At 46.0% G+C, this 19,764-nt stretch overlaps 1 protein-coding gene across 3 annotated transcripts in view; it reads left to right on the forward strand.

The window, feature by feature from the left end:
• The window catches only part of Dbp45A (putative ATP-dependent RNA helicase Dbp45A), a 186,875-nt gene that overhangs the window by 94,274 nt on the left and 72,837 nt on the right, over positions 1-19,764 (forward strand). For all 3 annotated transcript variants that reach the window (XM_067127554.1, XM_067127556.1, XM_067127555.1), the window contains exon 6: positions 2,026-2,187. In XM_067127554.1, the coding sequence (XP_066983655.1) occupies positions 2,026-2,187 (162 nt within the window). The remainder of the gene's footprint in view (positions 1-2,025; positions 2,188-19,764) is intronic.

Here is a 19,764-nt window from a genome sequence, read left to right on the forward strand (position 1 = left end):
CGTGCGTAAGAAAAAAGTTTTTTCAAAAATTCACCATAAATCGAAATATTGTGCTAGAGACTTCCAATTTGTTGCAAAATGAAGGTAAATGATTGGTTGCAAAATGAAGGTAAATGGTTGAATATTACTAGAATGTAAGAGTTTTAGCTTACAATTGTGTTTTTCGACCATTTCGGTCGAGTGAAAGTTGACCGAAGGTTGAAATTTTTTGTAGTCGACGTACGGTACGTCCACTTGGCACCCAACAGACAATTTTAGTCGACGTGCGATACGTCCAATAGGCATTTAAGGGTTAAAAATAAAATTTTCACTTATACAAATACAAGTACTCGGAAATACAGAACATTGTGCACACATGAATCAGTTAGTCTTATGAAGTGACATGTTAGAGCAGGAAGCAGGAAGTCTCAGTACAAGTATTTCATAATGAAAATCTCTTCTTTTCATCATAAACTTTAGTTAGAAATTAATCGCTAATAATTTTAGTTTCAGTACCTGGAAAGGATCCTGTTTTATAGGGGTAATAATTAGTATTGTAAATTTCATGTAATCTAGGAATATATTTAATTAACATTAGATAATATATCTATTATTCAGTGGTACTAGATCATCTATATACTGTGCCTCTATTTATTCTTATATGTAAGCTTTCCTTCAAAGGCAGGCTCACATTCTTTAAAATATAAGTGTAAATTGGCAGTGGTGAGGCTATAATTAGCACCATAGAGATACAGTATTTATTTTTGTAAATTTAAATTTAAAACAGTTAATTTTAGCAATATTGTAGTGATGTTATTTTTATAGTATACTGTATTTCTAGATCAAAGTCAGTATATTTATTATATTGAGTGTACAGGGCAAAATTATTTAGAAGGAACAAATCTGTAAAAAATGCAAGGTTTAAGGTAATTATATTTATTTTGGTAAATTAGGAACATGAATGTAACAAAAACACACATCATTATAGATGTATGTAGACCTGGACTTTGGACCAGATAGTAGTCTGATAGGTATTAATATTTCCTTGCACAAAACCATTACTACTGCATATATTGTATGATGCTTGATAAGTTTTTACAGTTGTTAATAATTTTTATATAAAAAAATTTTTGTATAAAAAATATAAGAACATTGAAAAGTAAAGTAAATGAAGTCAGTGATGAATAGCTGAAATATACAAGAGGTGCATGTATATTTCTACTTTCTGTGTACCATCCATCATTGAGTTTACTTTTAATACCCACATGCGACATTGCAAGTCACAGTCCTCACCTGTCACAGTATCTTATATGGGATAGTAAATGAATAAACAGTATGTACTGAATGATAATAATACTTATAAATTATTACAGGAATCGTATACGGCATACATAATTAACTACTACTATCATAGCCAATACTGTATTGTAAGTCTTGAGGATACATCATATTCCATCATAAATATTTAGGTGATTATTCAGTTGAATAGATATTTATTTTTACATATAAACAAATGATATATAGGAGTACAAGAAAAATAAATTTTAGGTAGCAGAAAACTTGAACAGTGCAGATTACTGAAGTTATGGATGTTCAAAGACATTGGATAACATGGGAGTGGAAGAGATTGGACTTTGAGTTACTACAATCACAGTCACCTAATGAGTATCTTCCTATTCTCGTAAGCACAAAACACCATTGAAAATTAAAATTATTAGACAAGTATTAAGCTAGGTACTCAAGAGTGTCCTCACAAAAATGAAAAGTACCATTTTGGTTGGTCTACGCATCAAGGTCAAGAAAACGATTGCTAATTTTACACAAAACAAGAATTGAGTTTCTCATTGCACTACTTAGTATCAAGCATGTTAGTCACAATGGTTCCCTTATTCTTTTCTATTCTTTATTCAGAGTGGTAGTGTTATCTAGATGTACCAACACTCACTGGCATAGTTTTCCGATTCTTCATAGGAAAAATAAAAAGTGTACCCCATTACCCAGTTAGACCAAGCGTATGAATAAAACCATATCATTTAATCTTTTCAGATTTTAGGCCTTATGTTGAATGAATTGGGCATTGAAAGTGTATCGCTTCATTCTATGATTAATCAGAAGTCCAGATTAGCAGCCCTTGCAAGATTTAAGTCTTCACAAGTAAAAGTGCTGATTGCCACAGATCTAGCCAGCAGAGGCTTGGACATACCAAGGGTTAGTGTATATGAAGTTTCAACAGTTGTAAATGTATAATTACTGTATATTACAAATAAAGAGAATATATCAAGGTTTTTACTTTTGTTGGCAATATATAAATAATGGAAATGTTATTACCTTGATAATGGTATAGATAAACTCTTTGCATTCATGTTGCTTTTATGTTTCGAAATACATATTTGATAAAACAATGAAATTCTTTTTTTAGGTACAACTGTAGAAAAATATGGTGTATTGAATCATGGCTTATAAACATTTAACATTGGGTGCTGTAATTGCAGGTGTTTAAGACGCACCCCTCACATAAGCACGCCTATTTTACTACAAGGATATTTTGTGGGAAAAACAATTTTAGTATCTTTCATCATACATGTATTGAAAGATTTTAAAGTGATTTTGTTGGGGAAAATGGATGATTCTTGTTTAAATATGTTATAACAGTGTTTTTTTTTGTTTTTCAGCCATGGGTTTGGACTCTGTATGAAATTTACCATAAATAAACAATGTTATTTTCTGAGCTCGTCCCTGTGTCAGCTGGTGAAATATCCATCCAGCACATATTTCTAGGTAAATTCTTTGCTAAATATACCAGAGAAAAAAGCTATCAGGAATGCTGGGGTTACTACCCCCAGATCGATCATCTATAATAAAATAGACGTCGGTATAGGTAAGGGTGAGTGATTGTTGTCACTGCCACAGGACCGCACTCTGAAGATATCCCAATGACAAAACCCCGGAATGTGGGGAGCTGATCCAGCGCCCATGCTCACCCGCCTGCCAACCGACGACCCCAGCGCCATCTGATCTCATTCCATACTAGCACGTGCTTAATTAGAAAGCTTTTTCTTGTGCTGCCCCTTTTTTGTCCAAATTTGGATTAATTTCATCATGTCGTCAAGCAATTTCACCGTGTCTAAGTTAAGTACCATCTTCTTGTGGGGTTTTTACTACTTGTGAGGCTCTTATAGGCCCGTAAATTAATATTTACAGGGTCATATATCGGACGCTCCCCGGCGTTCGCCGCCTCAGCCATGATGACCTTGAAGCACACTCTTACAGGTGGTTTCTGCAAGGGTTTCTCTCGGTCGCTTACATTTTTATTCATGTTTTATAATTCCCCTTCAAGAAGTTCCCTTGGGAGGCGTTTATCTATATCGGGCGGATCCTGGTACCTTGATTAGCGTTATTCCTTACGGAGGCTTCCTCCCCTTATTTTGGTTCTTGTAGTTAATTCATAGCGTATACCAGGCTCTCGTTCGAGTAGATTCCCTCTCCAGGGTGGTGCTTTCTTTTGTCACTTTTCTGATTTATGGTGTATTGGATGTCATGGATAATTTGGTTTTATTATGATCCGGGCTCGGCGTCAGGTATAGTCTAATGGCTGCCTACTTCCTGTTCGCCTCGCTCAGTTAGGCTATACGCTTAGCACAAGTCCTTATATTTTTGTATATTTATTCATATTACGGGTACTTATATGCTTACTGGTTAACTTTAACGATATTTATCAGAGATTGGGGATCCTAGCCTAGCCCTCTCGCTCCAGTCGGTGGGTTAGGCTATTCAGGTTAGGTTTTGCATTGTCTTAGCTCCCATCTCTCCCGACTATGTCGCTTGAGCAGGGGAGGGAGGGGTAGGCTGGTCGAGGGAGTTCCTGTTTGTTGTTCCATCCGCCTTACCGCTTGTTTTTGGGTTTGCTGGAGTATCTGAAACCCCTGTTCCCTCCTCCCTCTGGTGAGGGAGAGAGAGAAGAAAAACAATATGGGGAATCTTCTTCAAGCATTGCCCTTCTACCCTATGGGTCAGTTGTTGGTTGGACTACGTTACAGGAATTTCTCTCCCTTTCAACCCTCTCCCTCTTCCTTCTCTCCTCCCCGATTGTCTGGGCTGCGCCTTTAAGAGGAGGGTGAGAGTTTGGTGATTGCCTTAGAATAATGCTGTTACCCTATCCTTCCCTAGTACTTCGGTGAGTGTCATGAGTCTCCCTACGAATAGGTAGTTGATACGTCCGTTTCGGCACCCCGCGGGGAGTTATAGTCAGTGTATGGGGGTATCCCCCGCCCTGTTAAAAACAAAACTCGGTCCCACTTTCCAAGTACTGTACAAACCTTCCCCCCCCCCTGTCTTGCCAGTGGTATGTCATCTCCTCGCGTGCGGGACGTCGGTCTCTCCGATTGTCACCCCGAGGGGGACTGGTCTGGTTCCCAGTCGAGAGTCACCCACCCTCCTGGGCCCCGTCCTGGTGTCATCCGCTCGGCTAGTGTTTCGTTGGTTCGCTCTCCTGTGGATCGAGCTGAACTCCGATCACTTTCAGGGTTCAAACACTTGCTCGCTAATTCCGCTCCGCCGTCCCCGGCCCTCCCGTTGCCTTTGTACCGGTTACCGCTCCGGTGGTTTTGGTCTTCAGTGGGTTGGCTTTAGTCACACCTAGCTCTCTAGCTGCGTAATGACTGGTGGTAATGATTTACCCCGCCTTCCCCGCTGTAACCAAGTGTCGGAGGTACGGGATCCCGGAGGGGTCTGCGCCGGAACACGGCGACCTACAGTGTACTGTTATCCTATATTGTTAACCAGTTACTTTGTGCCGTTATAATTTATGCATGATCCTAGATTAAGATCCTTCTCCGTTGACCGGCGTTCCTTAATTTAGTATATATCATGTTTTACTCTAGCTTATTACCCCACCGGAATGCTTCGGTGGATCTGGTATAAACTAAGGCCTGCTGCCGGGCTCCGGCAGTATTTATTCTTTAAATAGATTCACAATTAAGAGTTGCATGATCCTAGATTAAGGTCTTGCTCCGCCAAACTGTCTCTGGCGCTCCTTGATTTAGTGTGGTCATGTTTTGCTCTAATTTCTGGATCGGGTCCCGTGTCAGCCGGTGAAAAAGTCCATTCAGCACTTATTTCTAGGTAATTCCGTTGCTAGATACCAGAGAAAGCTAAATGAAATGCTGGAGTTACTACCCCCAGAGCGAGCTCCATCAGATGGAGTCGTGTATGGAAAAGGGTGAACTACAAAAACACGGAACCTTATCCTATAGAGATCCCAAAGTCAAAAGTCCCACAGGGAGGTGCCAATTACAAACCCATGCACCACTCGCGGACAGCACACAAAACACCGCTAGCCGCATTCCATTTCAGCAAGCACCTTCGGTCACACGTTTTTTTCGTTGTGCTTTTTATCTTGTGCCTTTTTGCATCATTATGGCTTCCTCACAAGGTCTTTCGTCACCTAAGTTGAGTACCAGTATTTCGTTTTTTAGTTGAGGCGATTGAGGCTCCTTATTTCCCTTTAGTTTAATAATTAAAGGGATTTATAACGCCCGTCTCGATCTCCTCTCGCGGCCTCACGTGACCTCCATGCGTGGTTCGTGATCTTGGGTCGCCCTGTTTTTCGATCTTTCTCACGGTTCCTCTTCGTGTTTAGGATCATTTTCCTTTTCATGAGGTCTAATTAGTGATTTTGATTGATTAACGTTTGTTTCCCTTTGCTTCGAGATGAGGGCTGGTGTTTAGGCGTCGGGCTTCCCCCTCGAGCCTATTCGCCTTTTATCAATTCATTAACATGCCTTATTTTTGCCCTTCTCTTCTCTTAGCTTCTGGGAATTTTATTTACGTTAGTACTTTTAAGTTTTTTTGTTTTATCTTTAACCCAGTGTTCGGATGCATTTGATATTTGAGGATTATTATGGATATTTCTTTTGTTACGAGGCGGCCATTTCCCTTCACGTCCACATCGTGTTGGGTATGGTCCTCCTCTTGTTTTGTTTTGTTATGTTTTTATTTTATCCTTTTTTATGGGTTGGTGTTAGCTTTGGATTTCCTTTTTGGGGCTATTGCCCCCCTTTTTTCCATGAAAAAAGTGGGGGGGGGTGGTCGTTCATTCTTTTCGTTCACATGCCCTTCATAAGGTTTTGTGTTCGTATTTTCCAATGCGGCGCTTTCCTTAAGTTTTACTAGGGTCTTCTCCTTTTATGTTCCCTTCCCCTGTTTCGGCTTTTTGCGTAGGCTAATAAGCCTCTCGTTTAAGCTGAAATAGCGAGGATCTCATGTTGCTTCCCTTTCCCTGTTTGACTTTTAGTGTAGGCTAATGAGCCTCTTGGTTAAGCTGGGATAGCGAGGGGCTTCATGTAGCCTACCCTAGTTTGGTATTTACTTAAGGTTAGTTCCAGTTTTTGGTTATGTCGACCCATCCTTTTCCCCCTCCTCCTCCTGAGTGCTCTCTCTTCCCCTTGATTTGTTTTCAATCTTGTTAACTTATCCAGGTTTAATGAGAGCATTCCTTCCTTTTAGCCTATAGCCTGTGCCCCCTTCCTCTGCATTGTTTGGCCTCTCCTTGGTACGGTTCGTGACTTTACCTATTTACTCTCCCTCCTGGGACTGTTGGTGGCCGGGAGGGCTTCCCCCTCTCCCGTCCACCATCTTTGGCCATCCTTATCTCCCTGTCCCCCCATGGAGGAGGTTGTTCCTGTTCCTCTCCTGCTTCTCTCGCGTTTGCTGGGTAACGACTCTGTCAGTGAGTGGGCGGGAGGACACGGAACGCCCGGATTGTGCATTCCCACTCTCTGGTCGTTCTTTTTCGGTTCTTCCTCCGGGGTTTTCATTCCTCCCCTTCATACGTCTTCTCCGGCGTGTCGTTTAATTTGGCGACACTCCGGTTCAGTCCCTTCTTCGTTGCCAGTTAGAGCTTTCCGCCTGACTGTCTTCGTGTTGGGCTTTTGACGTTCCCTCCCCTTAGCTAACTACTGTCTTCTATCGGAGCGCATTCCTTGCCTCCCGCTCCGGCGGTTCTAGCGTTTATCGGTCTTCCGTTATCGCTAGTTTCATATTATTTTTAGTTGCCGGGAATGCGCTTTCTCCGGACAGTTTAACCTTCCCATTTCATTTCATTTTGTATCCGTCACTTACTTTAAGGCATGTTACTCCGGCTAGTTCCGGTAAATTTATTTTGTTTTATTTATTATTTATTTTGTTTTGTTTGTATGAGATTTTTTACCCGGTTACCTCCCGGATCATTCCGGCTGGTTTCACGGCTTTGTTTAATACTGTGTTGCTCCGGCACACTACTCCGGCACCTTACACAGTGTACTCATAATCTCATACTCTTACAGGTGGTACGCTGCCAAGAAGAAGGGTGCTCCGCAGCCCTCCATCAGGCCAGCGGCCACGAAGTTTGTCGGTCTCACCCCGGATGTGTGGTCCACGTAGGGGATCTTATTGTTTGGCACCCTGACGGATGTGATGTTTGCTACGCTCTTTACGAGCAGGCTATCGATGATTCGGTAGGTGATCATGCATCTTTCCTTCTTAGCCAACTATAATGTTTACATTTTATCGATTCCCTCCGCCTTCGGTAAACCGCAAATAATGTTTTTCTTCCGGCAGGCTGACCGCAAGTCTCGTGATGCTTCGCTTCAGGCCCTTAAAGTCTGGGTTAGCGGCTTTGGGTGCAGCGTAGGAGCTGGCAATCCCTACATACTCTCGAAGGACATTTGTAATGTCCTTTTTCCCGGCGCTTGGATCACAGCTTCTGTCACCGACGAGGTTGCTGCTCCGTTGATTGCCGGGATTCGAGTTGACCCAGCCCTCTCCAGACGGTTCGGCTCTGAGCGGCGGCGCTCCAGAAGACGCGGCGGAACTCGATCTCGCCTTGAGTCTCCGAGCATTATCCCGGAGCATCAAGCAGGTAAGGGATAAGTGAGGCAGGTTCTCCACTGTTTAGCTCTCCTTCTTCCTCTGTTGCTTCTTTTAAAGGCTTCTCGGGCACGTCTGGGTCTATTGCCCCGAAGGTGAAGTCCGTTAAAAAGAAAACCTTACCTACTCCGCAGGCCGATATGGGGTCCCTCCGGCGCGGCATCGGGCGACGGCCCCGTTCGTCGACGAGTACAGCCTCCCCTTCCGGGTCCCAAGCGGAGCCTCAGTCACGTCAGGTAGTTCCCCCTCCTCCTTCTTTGGATACGTTTCATTTCTTTGAACAATTCCTGGAAAGAATCGACGCGAGGTTTGAGAAGATCGACGCGAGGGTAGACAGCAAGCTGTCTGGTCTTGCTTCTTCTTTTCAGTCTCTTTCGAAGAAGGTGGAATCACAACAAGGTTCTCGTTCTAGATCTCATTCTGTTCCTGACCCTTCCACTCTCCCTCCCTTTGATCTAGGGAATCCTTGGCATCTCGCCCTTTATGCTCCCGAGTACGAAGGTACTCTTACCATAGAGGGTTTGGGCACGAGGAGAGTGGAAGAGTTGGAGTTCTATCCTCCGGACCTGACATCTCCCTACACTGGTTTTGCCAGGCTGAAGGGAGAGGTTTGGAACAGGTCTGATAAAGTCCCTAAGGAGACGGTCATCTATCCTAGGGACCAAGCCCAGTCGTCTTTGATGAGGACCCTTACGGAGTGGCAAGCAGAGAACACTAAGCTTACACCAGCTAAGGGAGTGTTCACTATGTTCACTCTCAGTGATGTTCTCCTTCTCCCTTGCACTTCGAAAGTGGCCTCCTGACTAGTCAGGCTTGCTTCAAGGTAAACCCTTCCTCATCTCCGAGAGACGGACCCGACATCTCTCTTTCCCGGAGGCACCGAATTCTGGAAGGGAGCCCCTAATACGTTCTACGGTGACTCGGCTTGACCCAGACTGCGCCTCTGATCTGTTCAGTGAGCAGCTCCTAAGATCCCGGAGACGCTCTTGAAAACAGAGGCTGATACTAAGGAAAGGCTCGCCAGGTCTTTGAACTCTTTGGCTTTAGCGGAAGCAACTTCTTTGGTTTATAGGAAGATCCATTATTCCAGGTCTTGACGAAATCTCTCTTGGCGAAGTTTTCAACAAGACCTGTTTGACTTTATGACTGCCCGACTGGCCTGCCGGAAGCACATCTTTTCAGCAGCCACAGTTCGGCATGAACCAAATAAGCTTCTTAAGAGTTCGATCTGGGGAGCTAATCTTTTCCCACAAGAAGAAGTTGATGCAGTCTTATCTGAGGCAGCTAGGGTCAATCAGAGTCTCTGTTCCCGTTGGGGTCTGCCCTATAAAAGGAAACAGTCTGATCTTGCCAGCCCTCCCACAAAGTCCAGTAAGAAATTTAAACACTTCAAACGTCTTCCAGCTCAGTCCTTGGTTCAGGTTCCTTTACAAAGTCAGCCTTCGACCTCTTCCTCCCATCCTCCGCCTCAGTATGTCCTGGTAAACCCGGCACATCAGTCTTTGGCTGCTCCCTCCTATGTCTCCTCCCCAGCTTTCAATCCTGCATATGGAAGTCAGGGGAAATTTTGCTCCAGACAATCAACCAGAGGCAATAAGCCCCGTGGCTTCGCTAGGGGAAGGGGAGCCCCCCGCTCCTCTCCCAGGAACAGGGGAGATAGAGGCTCCAGAGGGGGGAAGCAAACACAGGACCGATGACATACATCCTGTGGGCGGGAGGCTGTACCATTTTCGAGCTCGGTGGACCTTCTGTCTCTGGGCTCAGAGTATAGTTTCCAAGGGCCTAGGCTGGAGTTGGATCGACAATCCCCCTCCACCAGTCAAGTTTTATCAGGCTACGACCAAGGATCTCGAGGACTTTGTGGAGGATCTCCTACAGAAACAGGCTATAAGGAAAGTGAGGACTCTGAAGTTCCAAGGCAGGCTCTTCAGTGTTCCCAAGAAGGGTTCCGACAAACGGAGAGTAATTCTGGACTTGTCCCGTCTGAATTCCTACATTCGTTGCGACAAGTTTCGGATGCTTACTGTCTCCCAAGTTCGACCCTACTGCCCCGTGGAGCCGTAACCACCTCTCTAGATCTTTCCGACGCCTATTATCACGTCCCGGTTGCGAGAAGGTTCTCCCCCTTTCTGGGGTTCAGGCTCGAAGACAGGCATATTCCTTCAAGGTGATGCCTTTCGGCCTCAACATAGCCCCAAGGATTTTTACCAAGTTGACAGACACGGTCGTACAGCAACTCGGTCTCAAGGGATTACGCTGGCCGCGTATCTCGACGACTGGATCATCTGGGCATCCAGCGTCGAGGAATGCCGGAGAGTTACATCCGTGGTGGTCGACTTTCTAGAATCCTTGGGCTTTCGTGTAAACAGGGAGAAGTCCCGCCTGGTTCCGAGCAGTTGTTTTCAATGGCTAGGAATCCAGTGGGATCTGAATTCTCACAAGCTCTCTCTTCCTCCTCCCAAGAGGAAGGAGATAGCCAGAGCAACCAGACAGTTTCTCAAATCCAAAAGGGCCTCTCGGCGGACCCAAGAACGAGTCTTGGGCTCCTTCAGTTCGCTTCGTGACAGACCTGTTGCTGAAAGTGAAACTGAAAGATATCAACAGAGTGTGGTGGAGTCGGGCAAATATCAGTCTCAGGGACAAGGTGTCTCTGATCCTCACATCTTGAAGAAGCGACTCCGGCCTTGGTCGACTGTCAAGAGCCTGTCCAAGTCAGTCCCCTTCAATTTCCTCCTCCGGCGTTGGTTATCCACACAGACGCCTCCCTAAGCGGGTGGGGAGGATATTCTCAACACCAAGAAGTACAAGGGACTTGGTCCCTCATGTTCCGCCAGTTCCATATAAACGTTCTGGAGGCCATGGCGGTCTTCCTTACCTTGAAGAAGCTTCTTCCCCAAGAAGATTCACATAAGACTGGTTCTGGACAGCGCCACGGTAGTCCACTGCATAAACAGGGGAGGTTCAAAATCGAGCAGGATCAACCAGGTAATGATTGCACTTTTCTCCTTGGCATGCAAGAACAAGTGGCACCTATCTGCCACCCATCTTGCAGGGGTCCGGAACGTCGTAGCAGATTCTCTCTCCAGGACAACTCCCCTCGAGTCGGAGTGGTCCCTAGACAGGGGCTTGTTCAATTGGATCTGCAAACAAGTTCCGGGTCTGGAGGTAGATTTGTTCGCAACCAAGCTCAACAACAAGCTCCCTCATTACGTAGCTCCCAACCTGGACCCTCAAGCTCTTTTCACAGATGCAATGTCATTGGATTGGAACAGGTGGAAGGTGATCTATCTGTTCCCTCCAGTGAACTTGTTGTTAAAGGTCCTTCACAAACTGAGGACGTTCAAGGGTCAAGTAGCTCTAGTGGCTCCCTACTGGCCAAAGAGCAGCTGGTTTCCTCTTCTACTAGAACTGAAACTTCGCCACATCCGAATCCCCAGTCCGAAACTAACACAAGTAGTACAAACTCAGACTGTGTCAGCTTCCTCAAAAATCCAAAATGCCCTGGCTTTGTGGACTTTATGAAGTTTATGGCTCAAAGGGATGCTAACGTTGATCCTGTCAATACCATGTTCTTGGAATCAGATAAGCGGGTCTCCACTCTTCGTCAGTACGACTCAGCAATTAAGAAACTAGCACTCTTTTTGAGAGAATCTGAGGCTACAGTAATGACCATAAATTTAGCAATCTCCTTTTTTAGATCATTGTTTGAGAAGGGTTTAGCCGCTAGTACTGTTACTACAGTCAAGTCGGCTTTACGGAAAAAGTGTTCTTGTATGGTTTCAAAATTGACCTCACAGACCCTTACTTTTCTTCCATCCCTAAAGCATGTGCACGTCTGAGGCCAGTAATCCGTCCACATACAGTTTCCTGGTTTTTAAATGACGTGTTGAAGTGAGCCTCAGATATCGATAATCAGTCTTGCCCCTACCTTTCCTTGTTGAGGAAAACGTTGTTCTTAGTTAGCCTAGCTTCGGGTGCTAGAATTTCAGAGCTGTCTGCACTCTCTAGGGAACCCAACCACGTCGACTTCCTTCCATCAGGGAGGTTTTGCTGATTCCTCTCCCTACCTTCCTGGCCAAAAATGAAGATCCGCAGCATAGGTGGTAGCCTTGGAAAATTCTCCCCTGCCTCAAGACCTGTCCCTGTGCCCAGTTCATACTTTGAGGGCTTATTTAGACAGGTCCTCTCACATCTCTTCTGGGCCTCTCTTTATCAGGGAAGGAGGGGGTAATCTCTCTATGTCTGCTATTAGACAACAGATCCTTTACTTTATCAAGCAGGCTAACCTGACTCAGTCCCAAGAGTTCATGATATTAGAGCTGTGGCCACCTCCATTAATTACTTTCATTACATGAATTTCACGGATCTTACCAGGTACACCGGTTGGAAGTCACCCTTGGTTTTCAAACGTCACTATTTGAAATCCTTAGAAGCTCTTAAATTCTCAGCAGTCGCGGCAGGGAACGTTGTTCCTCCCTCTGGTTCCCTTTCTGATTCCTAGTCATTTCCTCCTCCACTGCCTCAGTTATCCCCTTACGGTCATTTCAGTCAGGCTTGCCTTGACTTCTCACCTGGCTGTGTTATCTATGTGTTTGTCTAAATGACACATTTAAGTTACAAGGTTTTCAATATTGTATAGTTATTTTGTTTATGTATATTTTTCATATTGTCATGTTAATTTTAAGCTAACATCAGTTTCTTTTGTACATTATTGTTATTGTTACTAGTGATTAAAAAATTTCTTTTTGGACCTTCAGTCTTCTGTTCCCCTTAGAATTATTATCTCTTTAGTTTAAGAATGATATTTATTTCTCTGTTAATTTTTCACCGGCTGACACGGGACCCGATCCAGAAAAGGGATTTTGACGAAGGAAAATCTATTTCTGGAGAGGGGACCGTGTCACCCGTGACCCACCTCCATCATGTGTCATGTCCCTCCCAAAGTAAACATCATTCTGGTGGGGTGATGCTTTCATGGAATGCGGCTAGCGGTGTTTTGTGTGCTGTCCGCGAGTGGTGCATGGGTTTGTAACGGCACCTCCCTGTGGGACTTTTGACTTTGGGATCTCTATAGGATAAGGTTCCGTGTTTTTGTAGTTCACCCTTTTCCATACACGACTCCATCTGATGGAGCTCGCTCCGGGGTAGTAACTCCAGCATTTCATTTAGCTTTCTCTGGTATCTAGCAACGGAATTACCTAGAAATAAGTGCTGAATGGACTTTTTCACCGGGTGACACGGTCCCCTCTCCAGAAATAGATTTTTCCTTCGTCAAAATCCCTTTTATCATCCCGCCGGAATGCTCCGGCGGGTCCGGTATAAATTATTTTAACATACTCCAATACCTACTATAGTTTAAGGTCCCTTAAATTAGTAGGTTCATATACCATTTTACACTTACAGACTGTTCGCTGTGAGGAGCCCGGGTGCTCTGCAGTGCTGCACCAGCCCTATGGGCACGTCGTCTGTCGCTCCCATGCGGGCTGTGCAGTCCGGCTGGATGACCTCATCGTGTGGCACCCGGACGGTTGTGAGGTTTGCTTCGCTCTTTACGAGCGTGTCCAGGACGAGTCGGTAAGCTTATAGTTACTGCCTTTAGTTTACCTGGTATCCTCACTTGTTTTATTTACGTTATGGGCTTAGTATATGGCTTATATATCTCTCACCAAGTGCTCGGTCGTTGAGTCCCTCCTCTCTTCCAGGCCGACGAAGCTTCCCGGAGCGACGCCTTGGGTTCTCTTCGAGCCTGGGTGACTGGGTTTGGGAGAAATGTTCCGTCGGGGAAACCGTATGTTCTCGACGAGAACATCCGAACTTACTCTACCCGGCGCCGGATCTCAGCGGCTGTCCCTGCGGTAGTCGCTGCTCCTGTCATCGAGCAGATCCAGGTAGAAACCCAGCCTCTCCAGGGACCAGCCTCTACGCGGCGGTGTCGGAGGAAGTAGCGCCATAGATCTCGACCTGGAGCCTATGAATACGGAACAGGACCAGGAGGTAGGTGGGGAGGTAAATGAGGCAGTGGGGGCGGGCTCCCTTTTTGATTCCCCTTCTTCCACTGCTTCTTCCTTTCAGGGATTTCATAAGTCTTCTCTCTTGAGGGACGGGGCGCAATCCACTGTCCCTAAGTTGACTTGGAAGGCGAAGGGCTATAAGTCCGCGACTTCCCACAAAGCAACCCCCTTGTCTCCGGTGAAGCCACGGGATGATAGTCCGGTGGCTTCCGCAGGCAAGGCCACTCCCTCAGCTAAGGGTGCGAGTTTGAGAGCAGCTAAGGCTAGCCCTCCTCGCCAGCCTGCCTTTGACCCGGAGGCGTTTGCAGGGATGCTCTTGCAAAGATTTTCCACGGAGGTTGATGCTAAGCTGAGTAAGCTTACGGAGAGGCTGCAGAGCCAGGAGAGTATGCTCTCCAGGTTCATGCGCTCCGGTGGGTCCACTGTGCATTATCCCATTCCGGATGCCTCCTCCCTCCCTCCATTTGACAAGGGAAATCCATGGCGTTTTGCCCTTCATGCTCCCCGGCATGAAGATACCCTAACGATCGAGGGTCTAGGCACGCGCAGACTCAAGGAGTTGGAATTCTTTCCTCCTGATCTGCTGTCCCCCTACCCAGGCTTTGCCAGGCTGACAGAGGAAGCTTGGGTAAGGTCGGACAAGGTCCCGAAGGAGACAGTAATCTTCCCAAGGGACCAGGCGCAGTCTACCTTGATGCGCTCCTTTAATGAGTGGCAGGCGGAGAACACGAAGTTGACCCCCTTCAAGGGCAACTTCACAATGTTCTCTTTGGGTGACAAGATCCCGACCCCCTGCATGACTAAGGTAGCCCTCGCGACGGCCCAGGTATGCTTGGAGGGTAAGCCGTTGCCTCAGCTCCGGGAGACTGATCCCACCTCTTTGATCTTCCCCAGAGACGATGAATTTTGGAAAGATGCCCCGACCACTTTTACTTCGGGTAAGCTGGACCCGGAGTGTGCATCTAACCTATTCAGCGAACAGCTTCCCAAATTGCCGGAGGCTCTCCTGAAAGCAGAGTTTGAGGCTAGGTGTCGGCTGAGCCGATCACTGAACTCACTGTGCCTGGCGGAAGCAACTGCTGTGACGTTCGCGGAGGAGCAACTCTTCCAAGTCCTAACGAAGTCCCTATTGGCGGGATTTCAGGCGGACTTGTTTGACTTCATGGTAGCGCGGATGAATTGCCGCAAATACATCTTCACCGACGCTACCATCAGACATGAGCCTAATAAGCTCATGAAAAGTTCCTTCTGGGAGGCTAATATCTTCCCGGAAGAAGTCAATAATGTCCTGGCGGAGGCAACCAGGGCAAATCAGAGTCTGCGCTCCCGCTGGGGTATCCCCGCCTTTAAGCGGAAGACCCCCGAGTCCGTCGGCCCTCAGAGTAGACCTGGTAAGAGATACAGGAAGCACAGGAGACAACACCAGCAGGCTGTTGTCCAGGCTGTACCTGTCTCGACAGTTTGCCAGTCATCTACCTCGAAGGCCCAACCCCAACAGTTCGTGCTGGTGCAGCCAGCTCAGCACTCTCTTGCCGCTCCTTCCTTCGTAACGTCTCCTGTATTTAACCCTTCCTATGAGGGCCAGGGGTCGTTTCGGGGTCTTAACAGGAGCGCAAGGGGGACTAGAGCGAGAGCCTCCTTCAGAGGCAAGGCTGCCTTGCGATCCCTCTCCCGGGGAAGAGGAGGCCGCAGTAGAGGAGGCAAGCCTGCACCCTCCCAGTGAGAACGATCAGGTGGGCGGCAGACTTTATCTGTTCAGGGACCGGTGGACCTTCAGTCCATGGGCCCACAGTATAGTCTCCAAAGGTTTGGGCTGGAGCTGGATCAAGGGCCCTCCCCCTTTGATCAGATTTCATCAACCGTCCTCCAAAGCTCTGCGGGACTTTGCGACGGAATTACTCCTAAAGAGGGCCATAAAGAAAGTGAGACACCTGAAATTTCAAGGCAGGCTGTTCAATGTTCCCAAGAAAGACTCCAGTCAACAAAGAGTAATCCTGGATCTGTCGCGTCTCAATCTTTATATACAATGCGACAAATTTCGCATGTTTACAATTGCGCAGGTACGGACTCTACTTCCTCGTGGAGCCGTCACCACCTCTATAGATCTTTCAGACGCATATTATCACGTCCCGATTGCGTGGAACTTCTCTCCCTTCCTAGGTTTCAGACTGGGGAAACAGGCCTACTCGTTCCGGGTCATGCCATTCGGGCTCAACATAGCACCCAGAATCTTTACGAAGCTGGCGGAAATGGTAGTACAACAGTTACGGTCCCGGGGAATATCGCTAGCTGCATACCTGGACGATTGGATAATTTGGGCATCCAACGTCGAGGAGTGCCGGGGAGCTATGGCCATAGTGATCGAGTTTCTGGAATCCTTAGGCTTTCAGATAAACAGGGCGAAGTCCCGCCTAACTCCGGAGGCTTGATTTCAGTGGCTAGGTATCCAGTGGGACCTGGTCTCGCACAAACTGTCTATTCCACCAGCCAAACGAAGGGAGATAGCCAAAGCCACCAGGCAATTCCTCAAAAACAGGAAAGCCTCTCGCAGAACGCAAGAAAGAATCTTGGGTTCTCTTCAGTTCGCATCTGTAACAGACCTGCTCCTAAAAGCAAAGCTGAAAGACATAAACAGAGTGTGGCGAAGACGAGCCAATATCAAACTCAGGGACAAGGTGTCATTAGCTCCTCAAGTGCTAAGGAAAAGACTCCGGCCGTGGTCCACAGTCAAGGGTCTCTCAAAGTCAGTTCCCCTTCAATTCCCCCCTCCAGCTCTAATAATCCACACAGACGCTTCGTTAAGCGGCTGGGAGGATACTCACCAAAAGAAAAGGTACAGGGTACATGGTCCACAATGTTCTGTCATTTCCATATAAACATTTTGGAAGCGATGGCAGTGTTTTTAACCCTGAAAAAACTTCGCCCCGCCAACCAGGTTCATATCAGGCTGGTGTTGGACAGCGCGGTAGTAGTACATTGCATAAACAGAGGGGGTTCCAAATCAAGCCGGATAAACCAAGTGATGATAGCCATCTTCTCAATAGCGGAGAAACACGGCTGGCACCTGTCAGCTACCCATCTAGCAGGAGTCCGAATGTTATTGCAGACTCCTGTCCAGAACAACTCCGCTGGAGTCAGAATGGTCCCTGGACAAGGCTTCTTTCGAATGGATCCGCCGTCAGGTTCCGGGCCTTCAGGTGGACTTGTTTGCCACGGAGAGCAATCACAAACTCCCTTGTTATGTTGCTCCCAACCTGGACCCTCAAGCTCACGCCACGGATGCAATGTCCATAGACTGGAACAATTGGCAGAAAATATATCTGTTTCCGCCAATAAACCTACTGATAAAGGTGTTACACAAGCTCAGGTCATTCGAAGGCCAAGTGACCTTGGTAGCTCCCAACTGGCCGAAGAGCAATTGGTTCCCTCTTCTTTTGGAGCTCAAGTTACGGTGTCATCAGATACCCAAGCCACAGCTGACTCAAATAGTGCAAACAAGGACTGTGTCAGCTTCCTCAAGAATTCTGAATGCCCTGGCTTTATAGACTTTATGAAATTCGCCACTCAGAGAGGGGCGGATATTGATCCCATTAATACTCTGTTTCTTGAATCAGATAAAAGAGATTCTTTCTTGGATCAGATAAAAGAGATTCTACCCTCAGACAGTATGATTCAGCAGTTAAAAAGTTGGCATCCTTTTTAAAGGAATCTGAAGCCCAAATCATAAGTGCCAATTTGGCAATATCATTCTTTAGGTCACTGTTTGAAAAGGGTCTGGCTCCAGCCACCATAACCACAGCAAAATCAGCTTTGAAAAAGGTGTTTTTGCATGGCTTTAAGATTGATTTAACAGATTCATACTTTTCGTCCATTCCTAGAGCATGCGCTCGTTTGAGACCAGTGACCTTTCCACATACGGTTTCCTGGTTTCTTAATGATGTTCTAAAATTAGCCTCAGAAATTAATAACGATCAATGTTCTTATTTAAATCTGTTAAGGAAGACCTTGTTCCTAATTAGTCTAGCTTCAGGTGCCAGAATTTCAGAACTGTTTGCTCTCTCTAGAGGTGTCAATCACGTAGATTTCCTCCCGTCAGGAGAAGTTCTGCTTTCCCCAGATCAAAGATTCTTAGCAAAAAACGAAGACCCTCAGGATAGGTGGTCCCCCTGGAAGGTTGTCCCTCTTCCACAAGACCTGTCCTTATGCCCAGTCGCTACCTTGAGGGTCTACTTACAAAGAACTTCTCAGTGTTTGTCTGGTCCTCTTTTTATCAGGGAAAAAGGTGGAACACTTTCTTTAAAGGCTTTAAGACAACAAATCCTGTACTTTATTAAGCAAGCTAACCCGGATTCAGTCCCTAAGGTTCATGATATCCGAGCGGTGGCTACCTCTACTTATTATTTTCATAATATGAATTTCGCTGAGCTGAAGAAGTACACGGGCTGGAAATCTCCATCAGTGTTTAAACGCCACTATCTGAAATCACTGGAAGCTCTGAAATTCCCTGCGGTGGCTGTAGGGAGCATTATCCCTCCACCTTAAATTAACCTTTAATCCCTATCCTTTCCCCCCCGCCCGCTTGCCTCATTTATTTGCCCTGCCATTTTCTCCTGGACCACACATGCCTCACAGCCTGGCTCCTAATATTATAATGTACAATCTTGCGGTGTTAGTTTTTAAGTGTGTGATATGTTATACTCACTGTGATTTAGTTTTAAGGCCGGAGGTACCCTTATAAGTTTTGTCATTTATTTAGTGTCAGTACCTCGCCACTATAGTATTAATGATGTACATAGTTGATTCTCATGTCCTTTATTATAGTATAAATTATATCCCTAGTCATAACTCAGTTGTTCTGCTATACCTATAGTATTTAATTATATTTTGGGGATAATTAAAACTATTTTTAATAATGGTGTTTTTATACATGATCACCTAAATGTTTGTCACTTTTAGACTTTCACCAAGACTTGGTATGATTCTCTGTTATGATTTCACCGGCTGACACAGGGACGAGCTCAGAAAAGGGATTTTGACAAAGGAAAAATCTATTTCTGAGGGAGGCCCTGTGTCACCCGGTGACCCCCCCAGGATCTAGGTTTCCCTCCCCGAGTAGGCATACCAAGCTTGTGGGGGGGTGCTAGCCTGGAATGAGTTCAGATGGCGCTGGGGTCGTCGGTTGGCAGGCGGGTGAGTATGGGCGCTGGATCAGCTCCCCACATTCCGGGGTTTTGTCATTGGGATATCTTAAGAGTGCGGTCCTGTGGCAGTGACAACAATCACTCACCCTTACCTATACCGACGTCTATTTTATTATAGATGATCGATCTGGGGGTAGTAACCCCAGCATTCCTGATAGCTTTTTTCTCTGGTATATTTAACAAAGAATTTACCTAGAAATATGTGCTGGATGGATATTTCACTGGGTGACACAGGGCCTCCCTCAGAAATAGATTTTTCCTTTGTCAAAATCCCTTTTATGGGAAACCTCACCCAAACTCTTATTACCTCCTCTCAGTTCAGCTGTATAGTTGTTTATATATGTGTTACCGTAACAGGCCACCAGGCTACTCTATGACTTTGTTCTCACCCACTCAATGCAAATGGATGATAGGCCGATGAATTTTTTTTTACTTAGAGAATAAATAAATGCTTCCCAAAGATAAAGCAGTCCTTACATAATGTAAGACATATCAGGTGTGGGTTATGTATGCTTGAGAGGGAGGTACCATGAGATGACATGAACTTCTCTTATAGGCTGACTGCCGACATATCGGCTGACTGCCGACATATCGTAAGCAATTTTTTGCAAGTTTGTGATACCAGACTGATAATTCAGCTTGTTTTCAATATTTTAGTTTTAGTAACA

This window comes from Macrobrachium rosenbergii, chromosome 25, assembly GCF_040412425.1.
Source record: "Macrobrachium rosenbergii isolate ZJJX-2024 chromosome 25, ASM4041242v1, whole genome shotgun sequence".
NCBI classification, from domain to species: domain Eukaryota; kingdom Metazoa; phylum Arthropoda; class Malacostraca; order Decapoda; family Palaemonidae; genus Macrobrachium; species Macrobrachium rosenbergii.